Source organism: Hypanus sabinus, chromosome 19 (assembly GCF_030144855.1).
Source record: "Hypanus sabinus isolate sHypSab1 chromosome 19, sHypSab1.hap1, whole genome shotgun sequence".
In the NCBI taxonomy this organism is placed as follows: domain Eukaryota; kingdom Metazoa; phylum Chordata; class Chondrichthyes; order Myliobatiformes; family Dasyatidae; genus Hypanus; species Hypanus sabinus.
In genome coordinates, this window is record NC_082724.1 from 23742652 (window position 1) to 23763928 (window position 21277).

Here is a 21277-nt window from a genome sequence, read left to right on the forward strand (position 1 = left end):
GAGGTAGAACAAGGTTAAAAAAAAACCAACGCAGAATGAAGTGTAAAAGTTACAGAGAAAGTGCAGTACAGGTTAGCAGTAAAGTACAAGATTATCATGAGGTAGGTTGCGAAGTTAAGAGTGCACCTTATTGTACAAGAGGTCCGTTTAAGAGTTTGATAACTGCCAGATAGAAGCTGTCCATCAGCCTAGTGCAGGGGTCGGCAACGTTTACCACTGAAAGAGCCAATATGGACCCATTTCCCACAGAAAAGAAAACACTGGGAGCCACAAAACCCGTTTGACATTTAAAATGAAATAACACTGCATACAACGGGTTTTTTTTGCCTTTATGCTATGTATAAACAAACTATAATGTGTTGCATTTATGAAATTGATGAACTCCTGCAGAGAAAATGAAATTACATTTCTGCATGCAACAAAAACATTTTGAACTCCGAAAAAAAGACGTTGGGTTGAAGGTTACTCCATAGGTAGCCTACCTTGGATCGAAGAATTAAAAGAAAGCGCGCACTGGCGGGTGTCAGGCATTGGCAGTTGTGATGTATATTAATAGCGATAAAAAACACGTTGTAGCGGTGTAGCGCTACACGCAGCGCTAAAATAAAGACACTGCAGTCAAAGGTAACTTTATTTGAACTAAACAGCCTTGATTTAAAGCCTCCCTCAACCCATCCCCGTGGGCGCGGATGCTCCAAAAGACACGTACTCACAAACCCCCGTAGGTTATCTCCCTTAGCCGGAACGGTGTCTAATTGTGAGCCAGTTCGGATGTGCCAGGAAATGAGTCGCCACAACGTTTTTAGATTGTACAAGATCACCATAATCTTCAAATTTCGAATTACATTTCAAAAACTAACAAACTACGGGGAGCCGCAACACAGAGATCAAAGAGTCGCATGCGGCTCTGGAGCCGCGGGTTGCCGACCCTTGGCCAAGTGGGATGTGCTTTCAGGCTTTTTTTAAATAAATTTTTTAAATTGAATTTTCAAATAGGTTACAGAAAGAAAAAAAATTATCAACCCTTCCCCCCTCCCCTTAACCCCTCCCCCCGAACATATCCGTATGAAAAAAAAAGAGAAGAAAAAAGAAAGAAAGAAAGAAAGAATGCCTGGATATCGGAAGATCCCCACATGCTCCATGGAGTTCATAATAGCTTCAATATGTATATTTATTTCTTTCCCCAGATAACCTATAATTTTATCTTCGGAGCACCTATATATTTAATCCTATCTTTTGTAAATAAGGGTGCCAAATTTTCAGAAATATTTCATATTTATCTCTTAAATTATAAGTAATTTTTAATGTGGAATGCAGGCTTTCAGGCTTTTGTATTGATGGGAGGGGGAGAAGAGAGAATGTCCAAGGGGTGGGGTCCTTTGACTTTGCTTTAACGACTGGCAAGAAATATAGATGGCGTCCAAAGTGGGGAGGCTGGATTCCATTACATCCTGCACTGTACTGCTACCCCAAAACAACAAATTTCACAACATATGTCCATAATTATAAACCTGAAAGTGATTCTGAAATGAAACTGGAGACAAGTTACTCACGCAATCAACATTAGGAATTTCAAGAATAAACCCGTCCCAGAATCAGCAAATCTCTCTGCATACAACAGAAAGATCACAGGGATGCCAGCTTCCTGGAACAATCTGTTCTCTTTCCTACAGACACGAACCTCGGAGAAAGTGACAGTCTCCATCTGTGTCCTTGAGATGAAATAGATGGAAATGTCAGCCGAGTTGTACTTGGCTCTTTTGGGTGGATGGATCCAGACCTGCTAAGTGTAGAGTGCTCTTATTCCAGCTGGCAGTCTGTCGGAATCTACAAGGGTGGGCATCGAAACCTTCATCTACAAGCAGAAGGTGGGCTCAGGGTGGGCCTAGGGAATTGGCAATCCATGAACATGGATCACAAGATCCTGCCCGTGGTTGTCGCTGGATGGAGCTATGCCATTCTGGGACAAATGATCCCCCCAGGTGACACCAGCAGAAAAAAAATGACAGAGAGCTTCCTGCTGCTCAGGGACACATCACTTATTGTGCGTGCAGAACAGAGGGGTGAACACTTTCCTTGAGGCCAGAAAGATATCACACACGTTATGTGATAGACGTACTCTCCAAAACGGGTTTTAGTGTAGGGGAAGAGTAGGGGAGAGGGGCTGGAAATCAGAAATTGACTCTGACCACTCCATACAAGCATCAGTAGAACAGCCCCAAATAATGGATGGGAAACAGACAGCTTCCCTATCAGGTCTGGAGACTGGCAGGACTGTCCACCCCCCTGGTTTGTGTGTTACATAGAACCCTTTTCCATATCCATCAGGAAGTACATAGGTATAACATGAGGCGATGATGCCAGGCTGTAGGGGCACTCAGATCCAAGCCACCATATGCATGTACATGGTCCTCTGCTGGGTCAATGACCAAAGTCACCTTCTGTTTCATCTGTGGATCCAAGACAGATCGTATCCGAAACAGTGCGGTGCATAGGTCTCCCCAATATGAGGGAGAAAGGGTACTGAACATTACTCTCATCCTAACAGCCACCTTTGTGTCCAGTTACATCAGGCTATGTGTACCTCCAAAGTACACAAGCATCAAGTGTCACAGCAAGCTCAGGTTGTATCTATCCTCAGTGTTGTGAAGTAATCTGCTTTACTTTTTAAACTCCATGAGATTCCACACTAAAAAAAAGTTAATTCAGAACACCACCTTTGACCACAAGTCTAACGGGCAGTGTTCAGCCAAGGATTGCTCTGCAGGTTATGCAGAAGTACATGATGATATGTATGGGATGGTTTTTCCAGCAGGTTATCAAAACCAAACCCAAAATCAACCTGGCCCACCAAGTTCCTCCAGTGGCTCATTTTCCGACCCAGATTCCAACATCCGTAGTCTCTTGTGTTTCCAGATTATCAAGTCATTTGGCAGAATGTCTCATTGCCAGAAGTCATCAACAAACACCAAGTTCTCACCTAGCTGGTAGAGAGAAGGGCCCTCCCTGTGAGACACTTCCTTCATGATCAGATTCTCACTCCCAATGCATCTACACCTCAGGATAACTGCAATGAGGAGATGATCCTCCTGGGCTGTGTGTCAGCAAAGGCAGTTTGGAACAGGTTGCAAGAGTCTCTGAGATTTATCCCAAGCAGCTGTGTAACAGAGGACAGGCTGTCTGATCCTGGGGATGCATATTGAGACACGAATCAATACGGCTAGAAAATTATTAACTTGTTGAAACACTTACGTCTGCCTGAAATTTCTTGGTCTTATAGTACAAGGTGTTCAAAATAAATGTTGCCGTCTGGCACAATACAAGACTTCATGAAAACAGATGCACTGATGAATGCACCAAGGACTACACACACTTTGTGTTGCCAATCACTTGGCCTCTAAGCTACCGAGGTGCGTGGCCATGCAGTGACTGAAATGTTTCCACACACATTGCCTTTCTTGCTTCACAGCTGGATCGTTCTTTATATAATGTTAATATAGCTTTGAAATTATGCGAATATAATTTTGAAATCTGTTAAAATAATTGTGAAATACCCTGCAATTTATGTTAATGAATATAATCCATAAATTTACTAAATCATAAACATGCCACAACCTTTACTTTGAAACATTTTACAGCTTCAACGTATTCACATTCTCAGTGTTTCAAGTTACAACACTATTACAAATTGTGAAAATAAACACAGAATGGTAGCTCATTGTTAATAAACTGCCAGCCTGCTGAACACAATGTGAAAGATTTTCTTTGTTGTCCTGTATTTCAACAAATGACCATAAGTATGTGATTTTTCAATTGTCATTCTAAACACCAAAAATTACAGTGCCATGCAGTTTTCAAGCCATGTAAAAATTTCCTGCTCAGAGCAATGGTTGGTTCACGCAGCTATATAAAAATAAATTAAAGTGAACATTGTTGCCAACGTGAAGATTTTTTAGGGAAGGACTATAGCGTTAGGTCTTACTGCTAATCAAGAGGTTGATTCCTGTGTAACAACCCCTTAAACATTCTAAGGAGTCATTGTTTAAAGATGAAACTTGAGTTGCATTGTCTCATAGAATGTAGCAATTTAACTTTATTACTTTATATATACAAAGTAATCAAGTTTTTTTTTTAATGCAGCCACCTGACACATTACCAGATTAATCCAACAAGAAGAGAATCATGTTTATTTCCAGCATGTGTTGTGAAATTTGTTAAATTAGCGGCAGCAGTACAATGCAATACATGATAATATAGAAAACCGAAGTAAATCAATTAAAGTATAAAGTAGATTAAATAGCACAAAAGACAGACATCATATACATTTAAAAAAAGAAGGGAGGTAGTGTTCATGGGTTCAATGTCCATTTAGGAATCGTATGGCAGAGCGGAAGAAGCTGTTCCTAAATCACTGAGTGTGTCTCTTCCGGCTTCTGTACCTCCTTCCTGCCAGTAACAATAAGAGGAGGGCATGTTCTAGATGATTGGGGTCTTTAACAATGGACGCTGCCTTTCTGAGATAGAACTCCTTGAAGATGTCTTGGATACAAAGGAGGCCATTACCCAAGACAGAGCTGACTCGTTTTACAACTGTCTGTAGTTTCTATCGGTCCTGTACAGTAGCATTCCCCCAGGCACCCCCTTACAGCCTTTCGGAATGCTCTCCAAAGTACATATGTAGAGGTTTGAGTGTCTTAGGCAAGACAAACCACATCTCCTCAAACTCAAAATGAAATATAGCCACTGTCTTGTTTTCTTTATAGCTGCATCAATGTTGGGATCAGGTTAGATCCCCAAAGATCTTGACATCCAGGAACTTGAAATTGCTCACTCTCTCCACTTCTGATCCCTCTATGAGGATTAGTTCATGTTCCCTCATCTTACCCCTCTTAAAGTCCACAATCAGCTCTTTTGTCTTAACGACATTGAGTGCAAGATTTTTGCTGTGACACCACTCAACTAGCTGGTATATCTCACTCCTGTACACCCTCTCATCTCCATCTGAGATTCTAGCAACAGGTTGTATCATCAGCAAATTTATAGATAGCATTTGATCTATACCTAGCCACAGTCATGGGTATAGAGAAAGTAGAGAAGTGGGCTAAGCACACACCCCTGAGGTGCCCCAGTGTTGATCGTCATTGAGGAAGAGGTATCATCACCAATCTGAATAGATTGTGGTCTTCTGGTCAGCAAGTTGAGGATCCAATTGCAATGTGTTCCTTTAATGACTGAGTCATTAATTACGGAGTGAAGGGAATGCAGTGGATTCAAATTAATTGAGACTCATCGGGACCAGTACGTTTTGACCCAATTATGTGCTGCCCCAATTATCCAGAGTTTCATGAAAATAATTAAAAACACCTAAGAAAAAAGCAAACCATCATTTAACTGAGTAGCAAATTACATATTTAAATGAAACAGAACAAATGAAAATATGACCATTATTACAGTACTCAAAAGGCCAAAGGTCTGTTTTATTGTCATGGTATGCATGTGCAATACCACTGTGACATTTGTCTTCTCCAGATTGCCATGAAATACTGAAAAACCATGGGAGTTTTTTTTGAAAGAGAAGACATCAACGTCCTTCCCCCAGCACGAAAAGGAAAAAGAAACAAAACTCGGAAACATCACAAACCCCACTCCCTCCCTCACACAGAAAACTAGCCGATTATCCACATGGAAAACAGCAGCTGGAACTATTATATACTATAAAATTATACTATAAAACTGTGCATTAGTTTGTAATGATTACCAACAGAGGAATTCATCGCGAGTATGCTGGCAAAGTACTCGTTTGGTAAACTATTCTTTTTTAGCCCATTTACGCACTGAGGTTTAACACTTTTCCCAATAACAACAACAATTTCTGTTTTCAGTTCCTGGCATATTCAAACAACATAACACAGTTATGCGGTCCATTGCTTTCTTTGAACCAGATAGCGTTGCGTGTTTGCAGCAAAGGGAACCACCCAGTATAGTATGATTAAAAAAAAGGCCTGTATCAGCAGTCCTGTAGATATCATCTACACAAACTTTTGAAGTTGAGGAGCTTTGTAGATTTCCACGTTTCTGCACTTAAGGTGTCAGCACTACCTTTCTTGAGGTGTGCTTCCTTGAATTTAATTTGGTGCCATCAAGACAACCAACCACCTGTTAATTTAAAATCCTCGTGACCCAGCTTCTTAGCTAGCTCCCCTGACTTGTTTTTTAACATTGGTCCATTGATATGCACGCCTCATCCAGTTACAATGGAAAATCATTGACTGACCATCTCTTTCAACATTTGGATCCTTACCTTCACACTTTCATTTATGGGATGTTCCCCATTGTCCTTCATGTAACACCCTTTTTCATCTTACAGTTTATCGCGCTGATCAAGCATACCATTGTAGATTTCAGCATTCCAGTTACTGTATCTCTCCCAGCTGAAAATAAGTGGTGTTAGGTGGATGGCTTTGAATTTGACTAGTTTCTTTTTCAGCTAATGTCAAATCTTTTCATGAGAAGGGTCTCAAATTCCCCCCCAGTCAAATTTTTTTAAGAAAATACAAAATTATTGAAAATCAGTGCTTTTTGGATTGCCATCCATCTGCCCAAATGGTTAACATATCACAAGCACATGCATCTGTTTGCTCAAAGCATGGTGTAGTATCTAACACACAAGTGCACAGGATTGCCCCAAGTCAGCAGCATAGTATTCCAAACAAACAAAGGAATCCCAGCTATTTTGTCAATTTGCTTTTGTTCTTTGTGAGTTGTCCTAAATAACCGGCTGCCCTGATCGACCAACCAATCGCCCAATTAACCAGAATCCACAGCAATACATTTGCAGTGTCTTTGCAATGGGTTAAGCATGCCATCTCTCTGGTATTGAGTTCCAGCTAAATAATCTACATTAATTAAGCTAAGTGATGCCTCATAATTTAAGCATCTTTTCCCCAAAAATCATGTTCTTGTATTAAGCAAGGTTACTTACCTCAACAGTAATTAAAAATATTTCAGGGTACGGCAAAACGTTCCAAAGCAGCTGCAAGCAAAGGGTGCATACTTCTCCACACGGAGGAAGAAGCAATGGCTCGCATTAATAAATTACAAGGATGGGGGAAGAAAGAAAAATAAATTCCTGTCATTAAGGCAGACATCTCCGCATATCACTATGGCACTGTCTTCCTGGCCTGTCATACATATCGAACTCTGATGTATAATCAAGGAATGAGCTGCAGGTGTAGAAGAGACAAGGGGGCATTCTGATTCTTCCCATTCCTTCTGCTGGGTCACTTTTCTCACTAAATTATCTGTGTCTTAACCCTTCTGTGATATAAAGCATGCACACAGCTCTGAAAAGGTACTGTTAAGAAACCCATGACGCTTATTCTAAAGTCGCAAAAGGGAACAAGAACGAACATTAAAATTTTAACATGGCCAAATATCTTTAGTCACGCAGACATAAAAAGATTCCAAGGCATCAAAACACTAACTATACGTTCTGGCCAATATTTATCCCTTGCTACAACAACTAGAACAGATTCTTCTTCTTACACAAGGATAACTTGTTTGCACTGTAGATTCCGGCTCCTTGGAAAAGCAGTAGCTTTTGTATTTGCAACAGTAATAATACTTTAAAAGAACCTCCGTGGTGGCAAGGAACTCTGGGACATCACCAAGAAGCAACACAGATTCAAGTTGTATCTTTCCAGATGCGTTGTTACACCTATACATGAATCACTGAATAACAAAGCTGGCCTGAGAGGGAAAATATTAGAATTGTATCTAAAGTAATTAATAACTTTAGACATTGTCTTTTATGCTAGGCAACGCACATAAAATGCTGGAGGAACTCATCATAGGTCAGGCAGCATCTATGGAAATGAGTGAACAATCAATGTTTCAGGCCAAAAACCTTCATCAGTACTGGAAAGAAAGGGGGATGATGCCGGAATAAAGAGGGGGAAAGGGACCACTTTGTCGAGTACCTCCACTCCATCTGCAAAAAGTGGGCCTTCCTGGTGGCCAACCATTTATTTCTCATCCCCATTCCCACAGCCGCCTCTATTGCCATGTAAAGGTCACACTCGAGCTGGAGGAACAAAACCTCATATACAATCGAGGTAGCCTCCAACCTGATAACATGAAAGTCGACTTTTCCAACTTCCAGCAATTTTCTCCCTCCCCCTTCCTTCTTCAGTTCCCCATTTTGGCCTCTTAACTCTCCTCCTCACTTGTAAATCACCTCCCACTAATGCCCCTCCCTCCTCCTATTTCTCCCATGGTCCACTGTCCTCTCCTACCATAGACCTTCTTCTCCAGCACTTTACCCTTTCCACCCATCACCTCCCAGCTTCTTACCTTATCCCTACTCCCCCACTCACCTGGAATTACCTATCACCTGCTAGCTTGCCTTCCTTCCTCTCACCTCACCTTCTTATTATGGCATCTTCCTTTTTCCTTTCCAGTCCTGATGAAAGATCTTGGCCCAGAAAATCTGCTGTTTATTCATTTCCACAGATGCTGCCTGACCTGCTGAGTTCCTCCAGCATTTTGTCCATGTTGCTCCAGATTTCAAGAATCTGAGAATCTCGAGGTGATGATTACTGTTATACAATGACCAGTTCTAAACTAACGTCTTTTATCCACTCACTTTAATTGCATTCTACAAAGTCTATGTAAACACAACAATCGATTCATATTTCAAACATGGCAACGGCCTGAAAAGTCTTTCAACATCACATCACCTCACAATCTCCAAAAGATTCTATCTCTATAGCACAGGTAAGCTTCAGGCTGCCAGACTTTTTACACGTTCCACTATATAAAATCTTACTTGTGATGCCGTGTGAACTACCAAGGGAGGAGTTTAGACCAGTGACTGATAAAGCCCCTAGTCAAATTTTGACTTGCTTGTCTGTAGAATGTGCAACTGAAAGGTACATGCCTCAAATTGTCTGATTTATTACCTATGCGTTTGATTTGTCTGTGTACAGCATCAGATTACCAGTATCAAACGAATCAAAGTCGACCCATTCTTTGGTTAGCATTGTAAACAAAGTTACATTTTTGAAATCGAATTGCAGTTCAATGCAACTATTGTATTACTTTTTGGAACAAAAATTCAATGAATTTAATACTATCTGGGATCAGATCAAGTTACGGTATCCATTTTAGAAAATGGATTGACTATATAAACCAAATATGCTGTGATTATTATTAAAGGTGACAGTATTTTATGCAGACATTCTATACTTAAAGTTGATTACATACTTTTTAATGTTAGCTATGATTTACATTATCCCTTACATTGATTTACATTTACCCTATTCTCATTCTATGCGTCTTCAGACAATGCGGATTCACAGTTATGTGTCGAACCTATTTCTACCAACTTCTCCTTATATACGTCCAAAACTCTCAGTTATGCGAGGCTATTGGGACAAGAAGCACTGCTTTCCCGCCAATACAAGTCATGTGCGCACGCCTCTCAGTCTTACATTGGTTTTGACAATAGACAATATGTTCAGAAGTAGACCATTCAGCCCTTCAAGCCTCACCGCCATTCTGAGATCATGGCTGTTCATCTACTATCAATACCCGGTTCCTGCCTTGTCTCTATATCCCTTGATTCCCCTATCCATAAGATACCTATCTAGCTCCTTCTTGAAAGCATCCAGAGAATTGGCCTCCACTACCTTCCAAGGCAGTGCATTCCAGACCCCCACAACTCTCTGGGAGAAGAAGTTTTTCCTTAACTCTGTCCTAAATGACCTACCCCTTATTCCCAAACCATGCCCTCTGGTACTGGACTCTCCCAGCATCTGGAACATATTTCCTGCCTCTATCTTGTCCAATCCCTTAATAATCTTATATGTTGCAATTAGATCCCCTCTCAATCTCCTTAATTCCAGCGTGTACAAGCCCAGTCTCTCTAACCTCTCTGCTTAAGACAGTCTGGACATCCCAGGAATTAACCTTGTGAATCTACGCTGCACTTCCTCTATAGTCAGGATGTCCTTCCTTAACCCTGGAGACCAAAACTGTACACAATACTCCAGGTGTGGTCTCACCAGGGCCCTGTACAAATGCAAAAGGATTTCCTTGCTCTTGTACTCAATTCGCTTTGTAATAAAGGCCAACATTCGATTAGCCTTCTTCACTGCCTGCTGCACTTGCTCATTCACCTTCAGTGACTGATGAACAAGGACTCCTAGATCTCTTTGTATTTCTCCCTTACCTAATTCTACACTGTTCAGATAATAATCTGCCTTCCTGTTCTTACTCCCAAAGTGGATAACCTCACACTTATTCACATTAAACGTCATCTGCCAAGTATTTGCCCACTCACTCAGCCTATCCAAGTCACCCTGAATTTTCCTAACATCCTCATCATGTCACACTGCCACCCAACATTGTATCATCAGCAAACTTGCTGATGTTATTCTCAATGCCTTCATCTAAATCGTTGATGTAAATCGTAAACAGCTGTGGTCCCAATACCAAGCCCTGTAGCACCCCACTAGTCACCACCTGCCATTCCGAGAAACACCCATTCACTGTTACCCTTTGCTTTCTATCTGCCGACCAGTTTTCTATCCATGTCAATATCTTACCCCCAATGCCATGAGCTCTGATTTTACCCACCGATCTCCTATGTGGGACCTTATCAAATGCCTTCTGAAAATCAAGGTACACTACATCCACTGGATCTCCCCCGTCTAATTTCCTGGTTACATCCTCGAAAAACTCCAATAGATTAGTCAAGCATGATTTGCCCTTGGTAAATCCATGCTGGCTCGGCCCAATCCTACCACTGCTATCTAGATAAGCCACTATTTCATCTTTAATAATGGACTCTAGCATCTTCCCCACTACTGATGTTAGGCTGACAGAATGATAGTTCTCTGTTTTCTCCCTCCCTCCTTTCTTAAAAAGTGGGATAACATTAGCCATTCTCCAATCCTCAGGAACTGATCCTGAATCTAAGGAACATTGGAAAATGATTACCAATGCATCCGCAATTTCCAGGGCCACCTCCTTTAGTACCCTAGGATGCAGACCATCTAGACCTGGGGATTTGTCAGGCTTCAGTCCCATCAGTCTACTCATCATTGTTTCCCTCCTAATGTCAATCTGTTTCATTTCCTCTGTTACCTTATATCCTTGGCCCATCCATACATCTGGGAGATTGCTTGTGTCTTCCCTAGTGAAGACAGATCTAAAGTACTTATTAAATTCTTCTGCCATTTCTCTGTTTCCCATAACAATTTCACCCAATTCATTCAAGGGCCCAACAGTATTCTTAACTATCTTCTTTCTCTTTACATACCTATAAAAGCTATTTCTATCCTTTATATTCCTGGCTAGCTTGTGTTCGTACCTCATTTTTTCTCCCCATATTGCCTTTTTAGTTAAGTTCTGTTGTTCCTTAAAAATTTCCCAATCACCTGTCCTCCCACTCACCTTAGCTCTGTCATACTTCCTTTTTTTTAATGCTATGCAATCTCTGACTTCCTTTGTCAACCACTGTGGCTCCTTTCCCCCCTTTGAATCCTTCCTTCTCCGGGGGATCAAATGATTTTGCACCTTGTGCATTACTCGCAAGAATACTGCCATTGCTGTTCCACTGCCTATTCTGCCAGGATATCTGTCCAGTTAACTTTGGCCAGCTCCTCCCTCATGGCTCCATAGTCTCCTTTGTTCAACTGCAACACTGACACCTCCGATCTGCCCTTATCCTTCTCAAATTGCAGATAAAAACTTATCATATTATGGTCACTACCTCCTAATGGCTTCTTTACTTCAAGATCGCTTATCAAATCCTGTTCATTACACAATGCTAAATCCAGAATAGCCTTGTCCCTGGTCGGCTCTCGTACAAGCTGTTCCAAGAATGCATCCTGTAGGCACTCTACAAACTCCCTATCCTGGGGTCCAGCACCAATCTGATTCTCCCAGTTCACCTGCATGTTGAAATCCCCCATAACTACTGCAACATTACCTTTGCCACATGCCAATGTTAACTCCCTATTCAACTTGCACCCAATATCCATGCTACTGTTTGGTGGCCTGTAGACAACACCCATTAGGGCCTTTTTGCCCTTTCTGTTCCTCAGTTCTATCCACAGACTCTACTTCTCCAGATCCTATGTCTCCCCCTTGCAAAGGACTGAATCTCATTCCTCACCAACAGGGCCACCCCACCCCCTCTGCCCACATTTCTGTCCCTATGATAGCACGTATACCCTTGTACATTCATTTCCCAGGTCTGATCTCCCTGCAGCCATGTCTCCGTTATCCCAACAACATCATAGTTACCCTTTCGCACCTGAGCTTCAAGCTCATCCACCTTATTTCTGACACTTCGTGCATTCAGATATAGAATTTTTAGCCCATTTCTCCTCTCTCTGTTTAAATTGCTGCCTATTGTGCTTAACCCAGCTCCCTGAACTCCCATCGGGCTATACGCCCCTAGAATTTTGTTGTCCTTCCTAAATTTACTTACTCTTTCTGCACATTTAACTCCATGTTCCATCAGACCATCCCTCTGTACATGTGTCCTCCTTATCACTTGTTCCGCCTCACCTTTCTCTACTACACACTTAATATTCCAGAACCATGTAGTCCCCACCTGTCCTTTATTCTTCATCTTGCTATCCTCTCTCGCATTCTGGATCCCTGCCCCCTGCAAATTTAGTTTAAACACCCCCCCCCCACCCCGAGAAGCACTAGCAAACTTCCCTGCAACAATGTTAGTACCGCTCCAGTTCAGGTGTAAACTATCCCGTCGGAACAGATCCCACCTTCTCTGGAACAAAGCTCAATTATCTAAAAACCTGAAGCCCTCCCTCCTGCACCATCCTCTCAACCACGTATTATTCTGTATAATCCTTCTTTTCCTTGCCTCACTCGCACGTGGCACAGGTAGCAGGAAATTGATCTTCCACCCTGTAACATTCTAATGCTGGACACATGAAAGGTGCCTCAACTCACCATGCACCACCTGGTTGGAATCATTCAGATTCATATCTCAGATGATTGTGTTGAGTGCTAAACTGAAGTCTATGAACAGCATCCGAACGTATGTGTCTTTTTTGCACAGGTGGGCGAGGGCCAGGTGGAGGTGTCGTCTGTTGAGCGGTTGGGACAGTATGTAAACTGCAGCGGGTCCAGAGAGGGGGGCAGCAGGGTCTTTAGGTGCCTCATGACGAGCCTCTTGAAACACTCCATGATGATGGATGTGAGTGTAACAGGACTGTAGTTGTTGAGGCAGGACACCGATGACTTCTTCGGCACGGGGATGATGGTGGCGGCCTTGAAGCACATTGGAATGGTGGCGCTGCTCAGGGAGATGTTGAAGATGTCAGTGAGAACATCTGCCAGCTGGTCTGCACATCCTCTGAGCACTCTGCCAGGAATATTGTCTGGTCCAGCAGCCTTCTGTGGGTTGACCCTGCATACAGTTTTCCTCACATCAGCCACGGTGAGACACAGCACCTGGTCATTGGGAGGAGGAGTGGTCTTCCTTGCCACCAGGTCATTTTCCACCTCAAAATGTGTAGAAGTTGTTCAGCGCATCTGGGAGGGAGGCATCACCAGCACAGTCAGATGATGCTGTCCTGTAGTTGGTGATGTCCTGGACGCCCTTCCAGATGCGCCGCGCATCACCACTGTCCTGCAAGTTGCTGTGGATTCGCTGGGCATGTGCATGTTTTGCCTCTCTGATGGCCCAGGATAGTTTGGCCCTCACTGTTATTAGAGTTGCTCTGAAGGCTGAGTCATGGGTCCTCAGCAGCGCACGCACCTCCGCGGTCATCCATGGCTTCTGGTTAGAGCGTGTAGTGATGGTCTTGGACACAGTGATGTCATCGATACACTTGCTGATGTAGCTGGTCACTGATGCTGTGTACTCCTCTAAGCTGGTAGAGTCGCCATCGGTTGCAGCCTCCCTGAACATGTGCCAGTCAGTGTGCTCAAAGCAGTCTTGAAGAGCAGAGATGGCTCCTGCTGGCCAGGTTTTCACCTGCTTCTGAACTGGTCTGGAGTACCTGACGAGCAGTCTGTATGCTGAGATTAGCATAACAGAGATGTGGCCTGAGTATCCGAGGTGGGGGCGGGGCTCCACCCAGTACACATCAGGAATGTTTGTGTAAACAAGGTCCAATGCGTTCGCCCCTCTCCTTGCAAAGTCCACATACTGACGGGATTTGGGGAGCACCGACTTGGTTAAAATCTCTGGCGACAATAAACAGTCCATCAGGGTTTGCGTTCTGCAGTTCGCTATTGACCCCATACAGTTCACCGAGCGCCTCCTTAGCACTAGCGCTGGGGGGAATGTACACCCCGACTATAAAGACAGTGGTGAATTCCCGTGATAAATAAAATGGTCTGCATCTGACAGTTACGAACTCCACTAGCGATGGCGTTACATATTTTAAGATTTATGATGGTAATGCATCACAAAGCAGCAGAGATGAGCTTGCCAAGATCATCACTGATGAAAATCTAACACACTGAACACCTGCATCAGTACATGGATGTGATGAACAAGTGCAAGGCCAGGTCTGCTTACCGCTAGCACATAAATTCAGAGCTGGAAATGACGGCAATCCCAAACTATCTCACTTTTATTCCAGAATCCAAAAGACTTCAGCCCAAGCAGGGTTACTTAACCTGTACAGCAAAAACTCAACAAGCTGAGAATATAGTGCATAGACAGCTGAAATAATGTCCTTAAAATTATTGAAGGGGTTTAAAATCATCAGCAAAACAGCATGTTACGACACAGAGCATCAGCAGACAAGCAATTCCAGAGATCCAACGTCCTCTTAGAGAAAAGGGTCTAGTTTGAAATGATTTATTAAGAGGTTAAAAAAAATTTATATTTGATACAAAATGGATATGAATTTTTTTTGACTGGCAGAACATTCTTTTAGGATCCTGTCCTTACACGTGTGTTACACAACTGTTCATCAGACAAATATAAAGTACAGCCTTTTGCAAGGAATCAATGTTAAAATTAATGTTCTACAATCACCAGGACGTTGATTCTGGGACACTTAGATCTTTTCCATGAAAATATATATTGTTTCATTACATTCAAACTTCATTTTGATAAATCCAATGAAGCAGCAATACCCTAGGTTTTTTTTAAAATGTATGCGTAAAGGAGTTTATAAATATGTCAGAACTTCTCCATGGTAAAAGGATGGGAGTACAGGAGAGAGAGAAATGCTACAAAAAGGTTATCTTAGAATTTGAATGATTAACCACATTCTCAGGCTAGTATTTCTTTCTTGCAGATCATCAAAGCTAAGTACTGTCCAATGTACAGCGGATGTCTGTTAAATCAACACACATTAGGAATTCAGCCAGATTTTGTGCCTTGTCACTTCAGTGGTTTATCTCCAAGGGGGTGGAACTAATCTTCATATCCAACGGGAAGCTGTTAAATGTACAACCATTATATTCCAGAATCAAGGTCGCAAAAACCTTATTCATCAAGCTACAGTAATGTAAATACTGCTTGTGTTTGGCACACACTTGCAGGTCTAGCTGCAAGACATTGTTGACTGATTCACTGAAGCACATGGAAGGAAGTGTCAAACTCTGTCTGCTACCAACCTGCCTCTAACGTACCAAGCTGTCCTCCAATAGCAAAGGTCCAGATGAGACCCTAACCCCACCAGCATCGCTTCCATAATCCCAGCACCGTGGGCATTTTGATTCTCCAGCAATTGCACTGCCAAAGTCACACTTCCTGCATACACAAACTCTATCCTGAACCCTGTCCTGAGAGGAGATTTTCAGGCAGAAAGAGATTCAGAATGTGCTCAAAGCTTTCTGAAAGAGTACTATTCCCACTTACCCCTGGAACGTCTGGCCAACAACCACTCAAAGATGAGAAAGGGCATTTGGGCTGGTAATAAGAAACTTAAGGCTACATGTTGCAAATATCTTATGCAACACTGTTTGCTACCTTCTGCATGCTGCATATGTGGAGGAATCTAGAGTTTCCACGTTTGCCCCATTAGTTACCTCAGAATCACAAAAACAGGTTGGAAGAAATCATTCTCAAACACAATGGATTGCTCAAGCATAACAGAAAAATCTAGTCATGAATCAAGTCATAGAGAAGTCCTAAATAAAACTATTAACTCAAAGAAACTCAGCAAATGATTGCTTTTGGATTAATTTCTCACTTGAAAAGAACACTTAGTAAGATAACACTATTCGCAACCTTGTTTTTGCTGTGATTGTGACAACTCAGCCACATATCGTTTCCTGTTACTTTCCTTGCCCTTACATCCAAATGGCTTTTGCTTTAAGGAAATATAGCTTAAATGCCCACAAATAAATGCAATGAAGAGAAAAACGTTGCGATCGTCAACATTTATTAAAAACACGCTTGGAATAATGACATTGTGGCACCAGTCAGAATCAACCATAGCTGTGTATTAATGCTTTTCTTGCTTACATTTGGGTGGGCTATAGAATGAATTGCTAATGAAAGGAAGATATTTCATAATATTTCTGGATTTGGTAGGTGTTGAAGATTAATGTCTCTCTCTATCAAATTCGTAACATTTTACAATGAATACTTAAAATATTTTTGGTACACCAGTAATTTTCCAAGCCAAATTTAACACTGTTTCTGAAAAGCTGCTTATAACCAGTTTCAAACTTACCCAGTGGACTTGGACTCCACTGAAATCTCACAGCAACTTGGTCACCTTGTACAAACTGGTTGAAACAGAAGTTTCTGACTCTGTCAATTGGATGCTCCCCTTTCAGGTTGCCAATTGATGAACAATCTAGAGAAAATGCAAAAGGATTAGTCTCACCTCAAAAAAATGACTTAAATTTCATGATGATTTGACTGTTCATTTCTCTCCATAGATGCTGCCTCACCTCCAGCATCTTGCGTGTGGCTCCAGTAAACTACAAATTTAATTTAGTTTTTCTTCTAAAATAAAGCCAGTGGAAGAAAAAAAAGACTACAGAACAATTTTAAAACATTTATAATGTTTTTGGCACTGACAATAATGTAAATAATTCAAAGATTCGAAGCACATTACCAAAGATGTATCAATTATACACCTTGAGGTTTGTCTGCTGCAGGCAGACACAAAGCAAGAAACCCAAATAACCCCACTTAAAACAAAGACAAAACCCACTGAGCAGAGAAAAGAGAATTAAAAAGTACACTCTAATCGTGCAAATAGAAGCAAGCCAGCTGCATTCCAAACCGCTCCCAGAGCAGCCAGAGTAGGCCCAAGCCTTGGTCTCAGTTCATCACACCAGCGAGGCAAACATTTGCAGCAGCCAGATCAGTTCACTGCCTCAGCACCCCAGAGAAAGGATGGCCATTTGCAGGAGAGCGAGCCCAGTCAGCCCGACCCTCGCCTCCATTCCCGACACTTGTTCTTCCAGTCTATTTCTGCCAGCATTTAAATCAATCCAATTCCAATTTTCAAGCTGTTATGATTCTTCAAATTCTCAAATGGAATTTTAGATGCAGATATATTCAGTATTTAGCAACTGAATTCGTTTTTGAGCATGGGTTAGAACTGGGAGAGAGAAAGAGAATTTGAAGCTGCCAAATAACCCAACTGCAAAATCTGCCTATAATAAAATTGTGTTACTTTCAGTATTTATTTTAGTAAATACAAATAGTAAAGGGAATACTTCAGCAATTAGGATAAAAGCGTCAATGAGTATACTTTGCTACTGAAACAGAAATGTGGTTTAAATAAAGCAACCTGTTTGCCTTATGTAGACGTGAAACAGCAGGTACCTTTGGAAACAGATGCCTTAACTCAGCTTTGGGATGGCTGGACACAGTTAAACCCAACTCGCCACCAACAGATGTGGATTAGCTGTCAGCCAAATTCAGCTCCTCATTTCAATAGACAAATTTCAACTTTATATCATGCAAGTGAAATATATGATGATGCCTTTTTGAATTTGTTTATCAATCTCGGCAATAATCAAATCTGCACTTGTCCACTACTTTCCGGGGAATGAGGTGAATGTACGGCAAAGTAAGGAACATCAAATGGAACAGGGATTAACTGCTCCTCTGAAAAGTGTGGTTTTGGTTAAAGTCAGAGCACATTTACCTGATTCATGCAGAGTGCAATATGAAACAGTGCAAACCCTTCAGGCAAATCCTGTCTGTAGATCCTGTGCAAGCTTAGCGGGAATTTATAGTCTGTTTTTATTTGAAGCTGACTGGCCATAAACAGAACAAACTTTTAAATTACAGAATACCAAGTTCCCTTTCCTTCTGTGATATGCTATAGCTCTGCAAGAAACCAACCAGCAGCAAGTACTCATTGCATAATATAGTGCCCCGAACAGCTAACTGGACCTTTCTTCTTTCACCTTCTACGTGCTTTATAAAGATGCAAGTAAAAGAAATGGTTTCAAGATACATAGGAACTCACATGATACCAGAACTTCTCTAAAACCTCTTTACCATTTGTATTTTACATGTTATACACTGACTTTTTTCTCCCTAAAAATGAATAGTTCAAGTGTCAAAAGTGTTAAGAATAAGGTTACTGTTGGATTCATTCTTGTCATGGGCAGTTCATGAATGCCTGCCAATCAACATTTACAGTGCCTTGGAAAAGTATTCAACCCCCAACCTTTTGTTCACATAAATTGAGTACTACACAAGGATTTTGATCAATTTAACTGATAATTTTTATTTGTGAATCACATGCTTTGTTTTTACTTACCCCGCAGTAGAGCCAAAAAAAAAACAGGGAACATTGTAGAGCACGAATAACTAAAATTTCAAAAACTGAAACGTCAGCAGTTCAAAAGTATTCATCCACCTCTGAGTGCTATTACAGCCAATAGCCTTTTTGGATAAGTCTCTATTAGCTTTGCACAACAGGATGGAACAAGGTTTGCCCAATCCTCCTTGCAAAAAAATCGCTCAAGTTGTGCCAGGTTAGTTGGAGACCGGCAGCGGATGGCGACCTTGAGGTCTTGCCAGAGATGTTCAATTGGGTTGTCAGGACTCTGGCTGGGCATTAATTTTCTTCATTTGAAGCCACTCCATGGTCATTCTGATTGCTCTGGCTCTGGGTCATTGTGCTGCTGAAAGATAAACTTCCTCCCAATTTAAGCTTCCTGGCAAAGGGAAGTAGGTTTTTAAATCCCGATACTCTCTGTATTTAGCAGCTTTCATCTGCCCAATAAACCTGACTAGATTTACAGTCCCTGCTGCCGAAAGGCTTTCCCACTGCATGATGCTCCCTCCACCATATTTTACAGTAGGGAGAGTGTTACCTGGTTGATGATTAGATTTAGTACCATTTAGTGTTGAGGCCATAAAGTTCCACTTCAGCGTCATCTGACCACAAGACCTTACAGTATCTCCTAAGTGACACTTTGCAAAGTCTTTATGAGCAAGGATATGTTTTTTTTAGCCAGGGCTTCTTCCTTGCCACTTTTCCAAAAATATACATTTTGTGCAAAGCCTTAGACATTATGGAGCCATGACCTTCATCTCCAGTTGCAGTCATTGACTTCTGCAGCTCCCTCCTTTTGGTTTGGTCTGTTAAAAATCTACCATACTACTGGACCTTACAAAGAAAGGGTGTATTATTCTTACGAATTCATTAAAAAGAGGTGATCCTCCAATTTTCTACTCAACAAATTGGGTGAGTTGGTAAGATACACTGCACCTAAGGAAAGTTAGTGTAGTAATTGCAAAGAGGATGAATACTTCTATAGGCTCAAAAATTTACTAAAACTTAAACACCAAAATTGCAGCAGGTTTTGGAATGTTTCTTTCGATATGATGCAGTGCACAATGTTTTACAGATTCGCTCAAAATATCCTACTTCAATATATTTTAAATTTAGAAAATGAGACAGTAAAAAATGTGAAAATATTTATGGGGGCTGAATACTTTTTCAAGACATTGTAAATCCTAAATTTATTCTTAATAGTACATACAACAGGTAGCAATACTGCATTAAAATATTAATGACAAATTTAATGACAAAGTTAAGCAAGATATTTCTGGCAGGCTTAAACATTATATGCATGTGAACAAACATTCTTGTCAGCTGTGTCATGCAACAAAGCCGAAATTCAGACTCTATGCACCTAGTTTCAGAATTAATTTTGAAACTAAGCAATTTATGTCTGCCTAAGCCACATATGGAAACCTAAAGATTCTATGGGACCAGACTGATGACTATCTATTCATTTATTTACTGAGATACAGCACGGAATAAGTCCTTCCAGTCCTTTGAGCCATGCCACACAGCAATTCTCCAATTTAACCCTCGCCTAATCACAGGATGAATTACAATGACAAATTAATCTACCAACTGGTACATTTTTGTACTGTGGGAGGAAACCGGAACACCCAGAGGAAACCAACAAGATCACGGGGAAAACATGCTTACAGGCAGCGGCAGGAATTGAACTCAGTTCACTTATGCTGTAAAGCAGTGTGCTAACCACTACGCTAAAAAGCAGAATGTGAAACATGCTCAAACATTTTTCATTTCTCATTCTTATTGTACAATGTACCTTTTCTGTTCTTTTCAGGAGTTGACAGGGTGGAAAGAACGGAAGTTTGGTCCGGCATCTTTACTATTTCAAATATGTGCATGAGAATATTTGAAAATAATGACTTTTGCATTTTATGTTTGCAATGTAGAATCCTGCAAACATAAAATTATGTCAATTAAAATGTAATGCTGGAAAGAAGGTGTGAGTTCTAAGCCACGATAAAGTGTTTGTCCTTGGCCATTAACCCTGTATTCTGGCTTCCAAAATGAATCACTTCATACTTTGCATTTGAATTCCACTTGCCACTTCTCAGCCCAGCTGTCTTGTCAACACCTCCATTGCAACCCAGAACACCCTCCACACTATCACCGACCTTTGTGTCATCTGAAAACTTATTAACCCATCCTTCCAGCTTCCCATGCAAGCCATTTACAAAAATCACAAAGCGCAGGGGTCCCAGAACAGATCCCTGCAGAACACAACTGGTCACCAACCTCTTGGCATTTTACGCTCCATCTGCTACCACCCTTGTCCTTCTATAAGCAAGCTAACTTGGTATCCACAGAACCACATTTCCCTGGATCCAATCCCTCCTGACTTTCTGAATGAGCCCATCATGGGAAACCTTATCAAACACCATACTAAAATCCACATACACAACATCCACTGCTTTACCTTCAACAATATGCACATCTCTTGTCAACCATAGTTCCCTCAAAGGGACATCCATTTAGAACAG

General features: G+C 41.4%; 1 protein-coding gene across 1 annotated transcript in view; it reads right to left on the reverse strand.

Annotated features, from left to right (window-relative positions):
- Positions 1–21277, reverse strand: part of il17rd (interleukin 17 receptor D) — a 94072-nt gene that overhangs the window by 45063 nt on the left and 27732 nt on the right. Inside the window, exon 3 of the mRNA XM_059944174.1 lies at positions 16683–16808. Within this exon, the coding sequence (XP_059800157.1) occupies positions 16683–16808 (126 nt within the window). The remainder of the gene's footprint in view (positions 1–16682; positions 16809–21277) is intronic.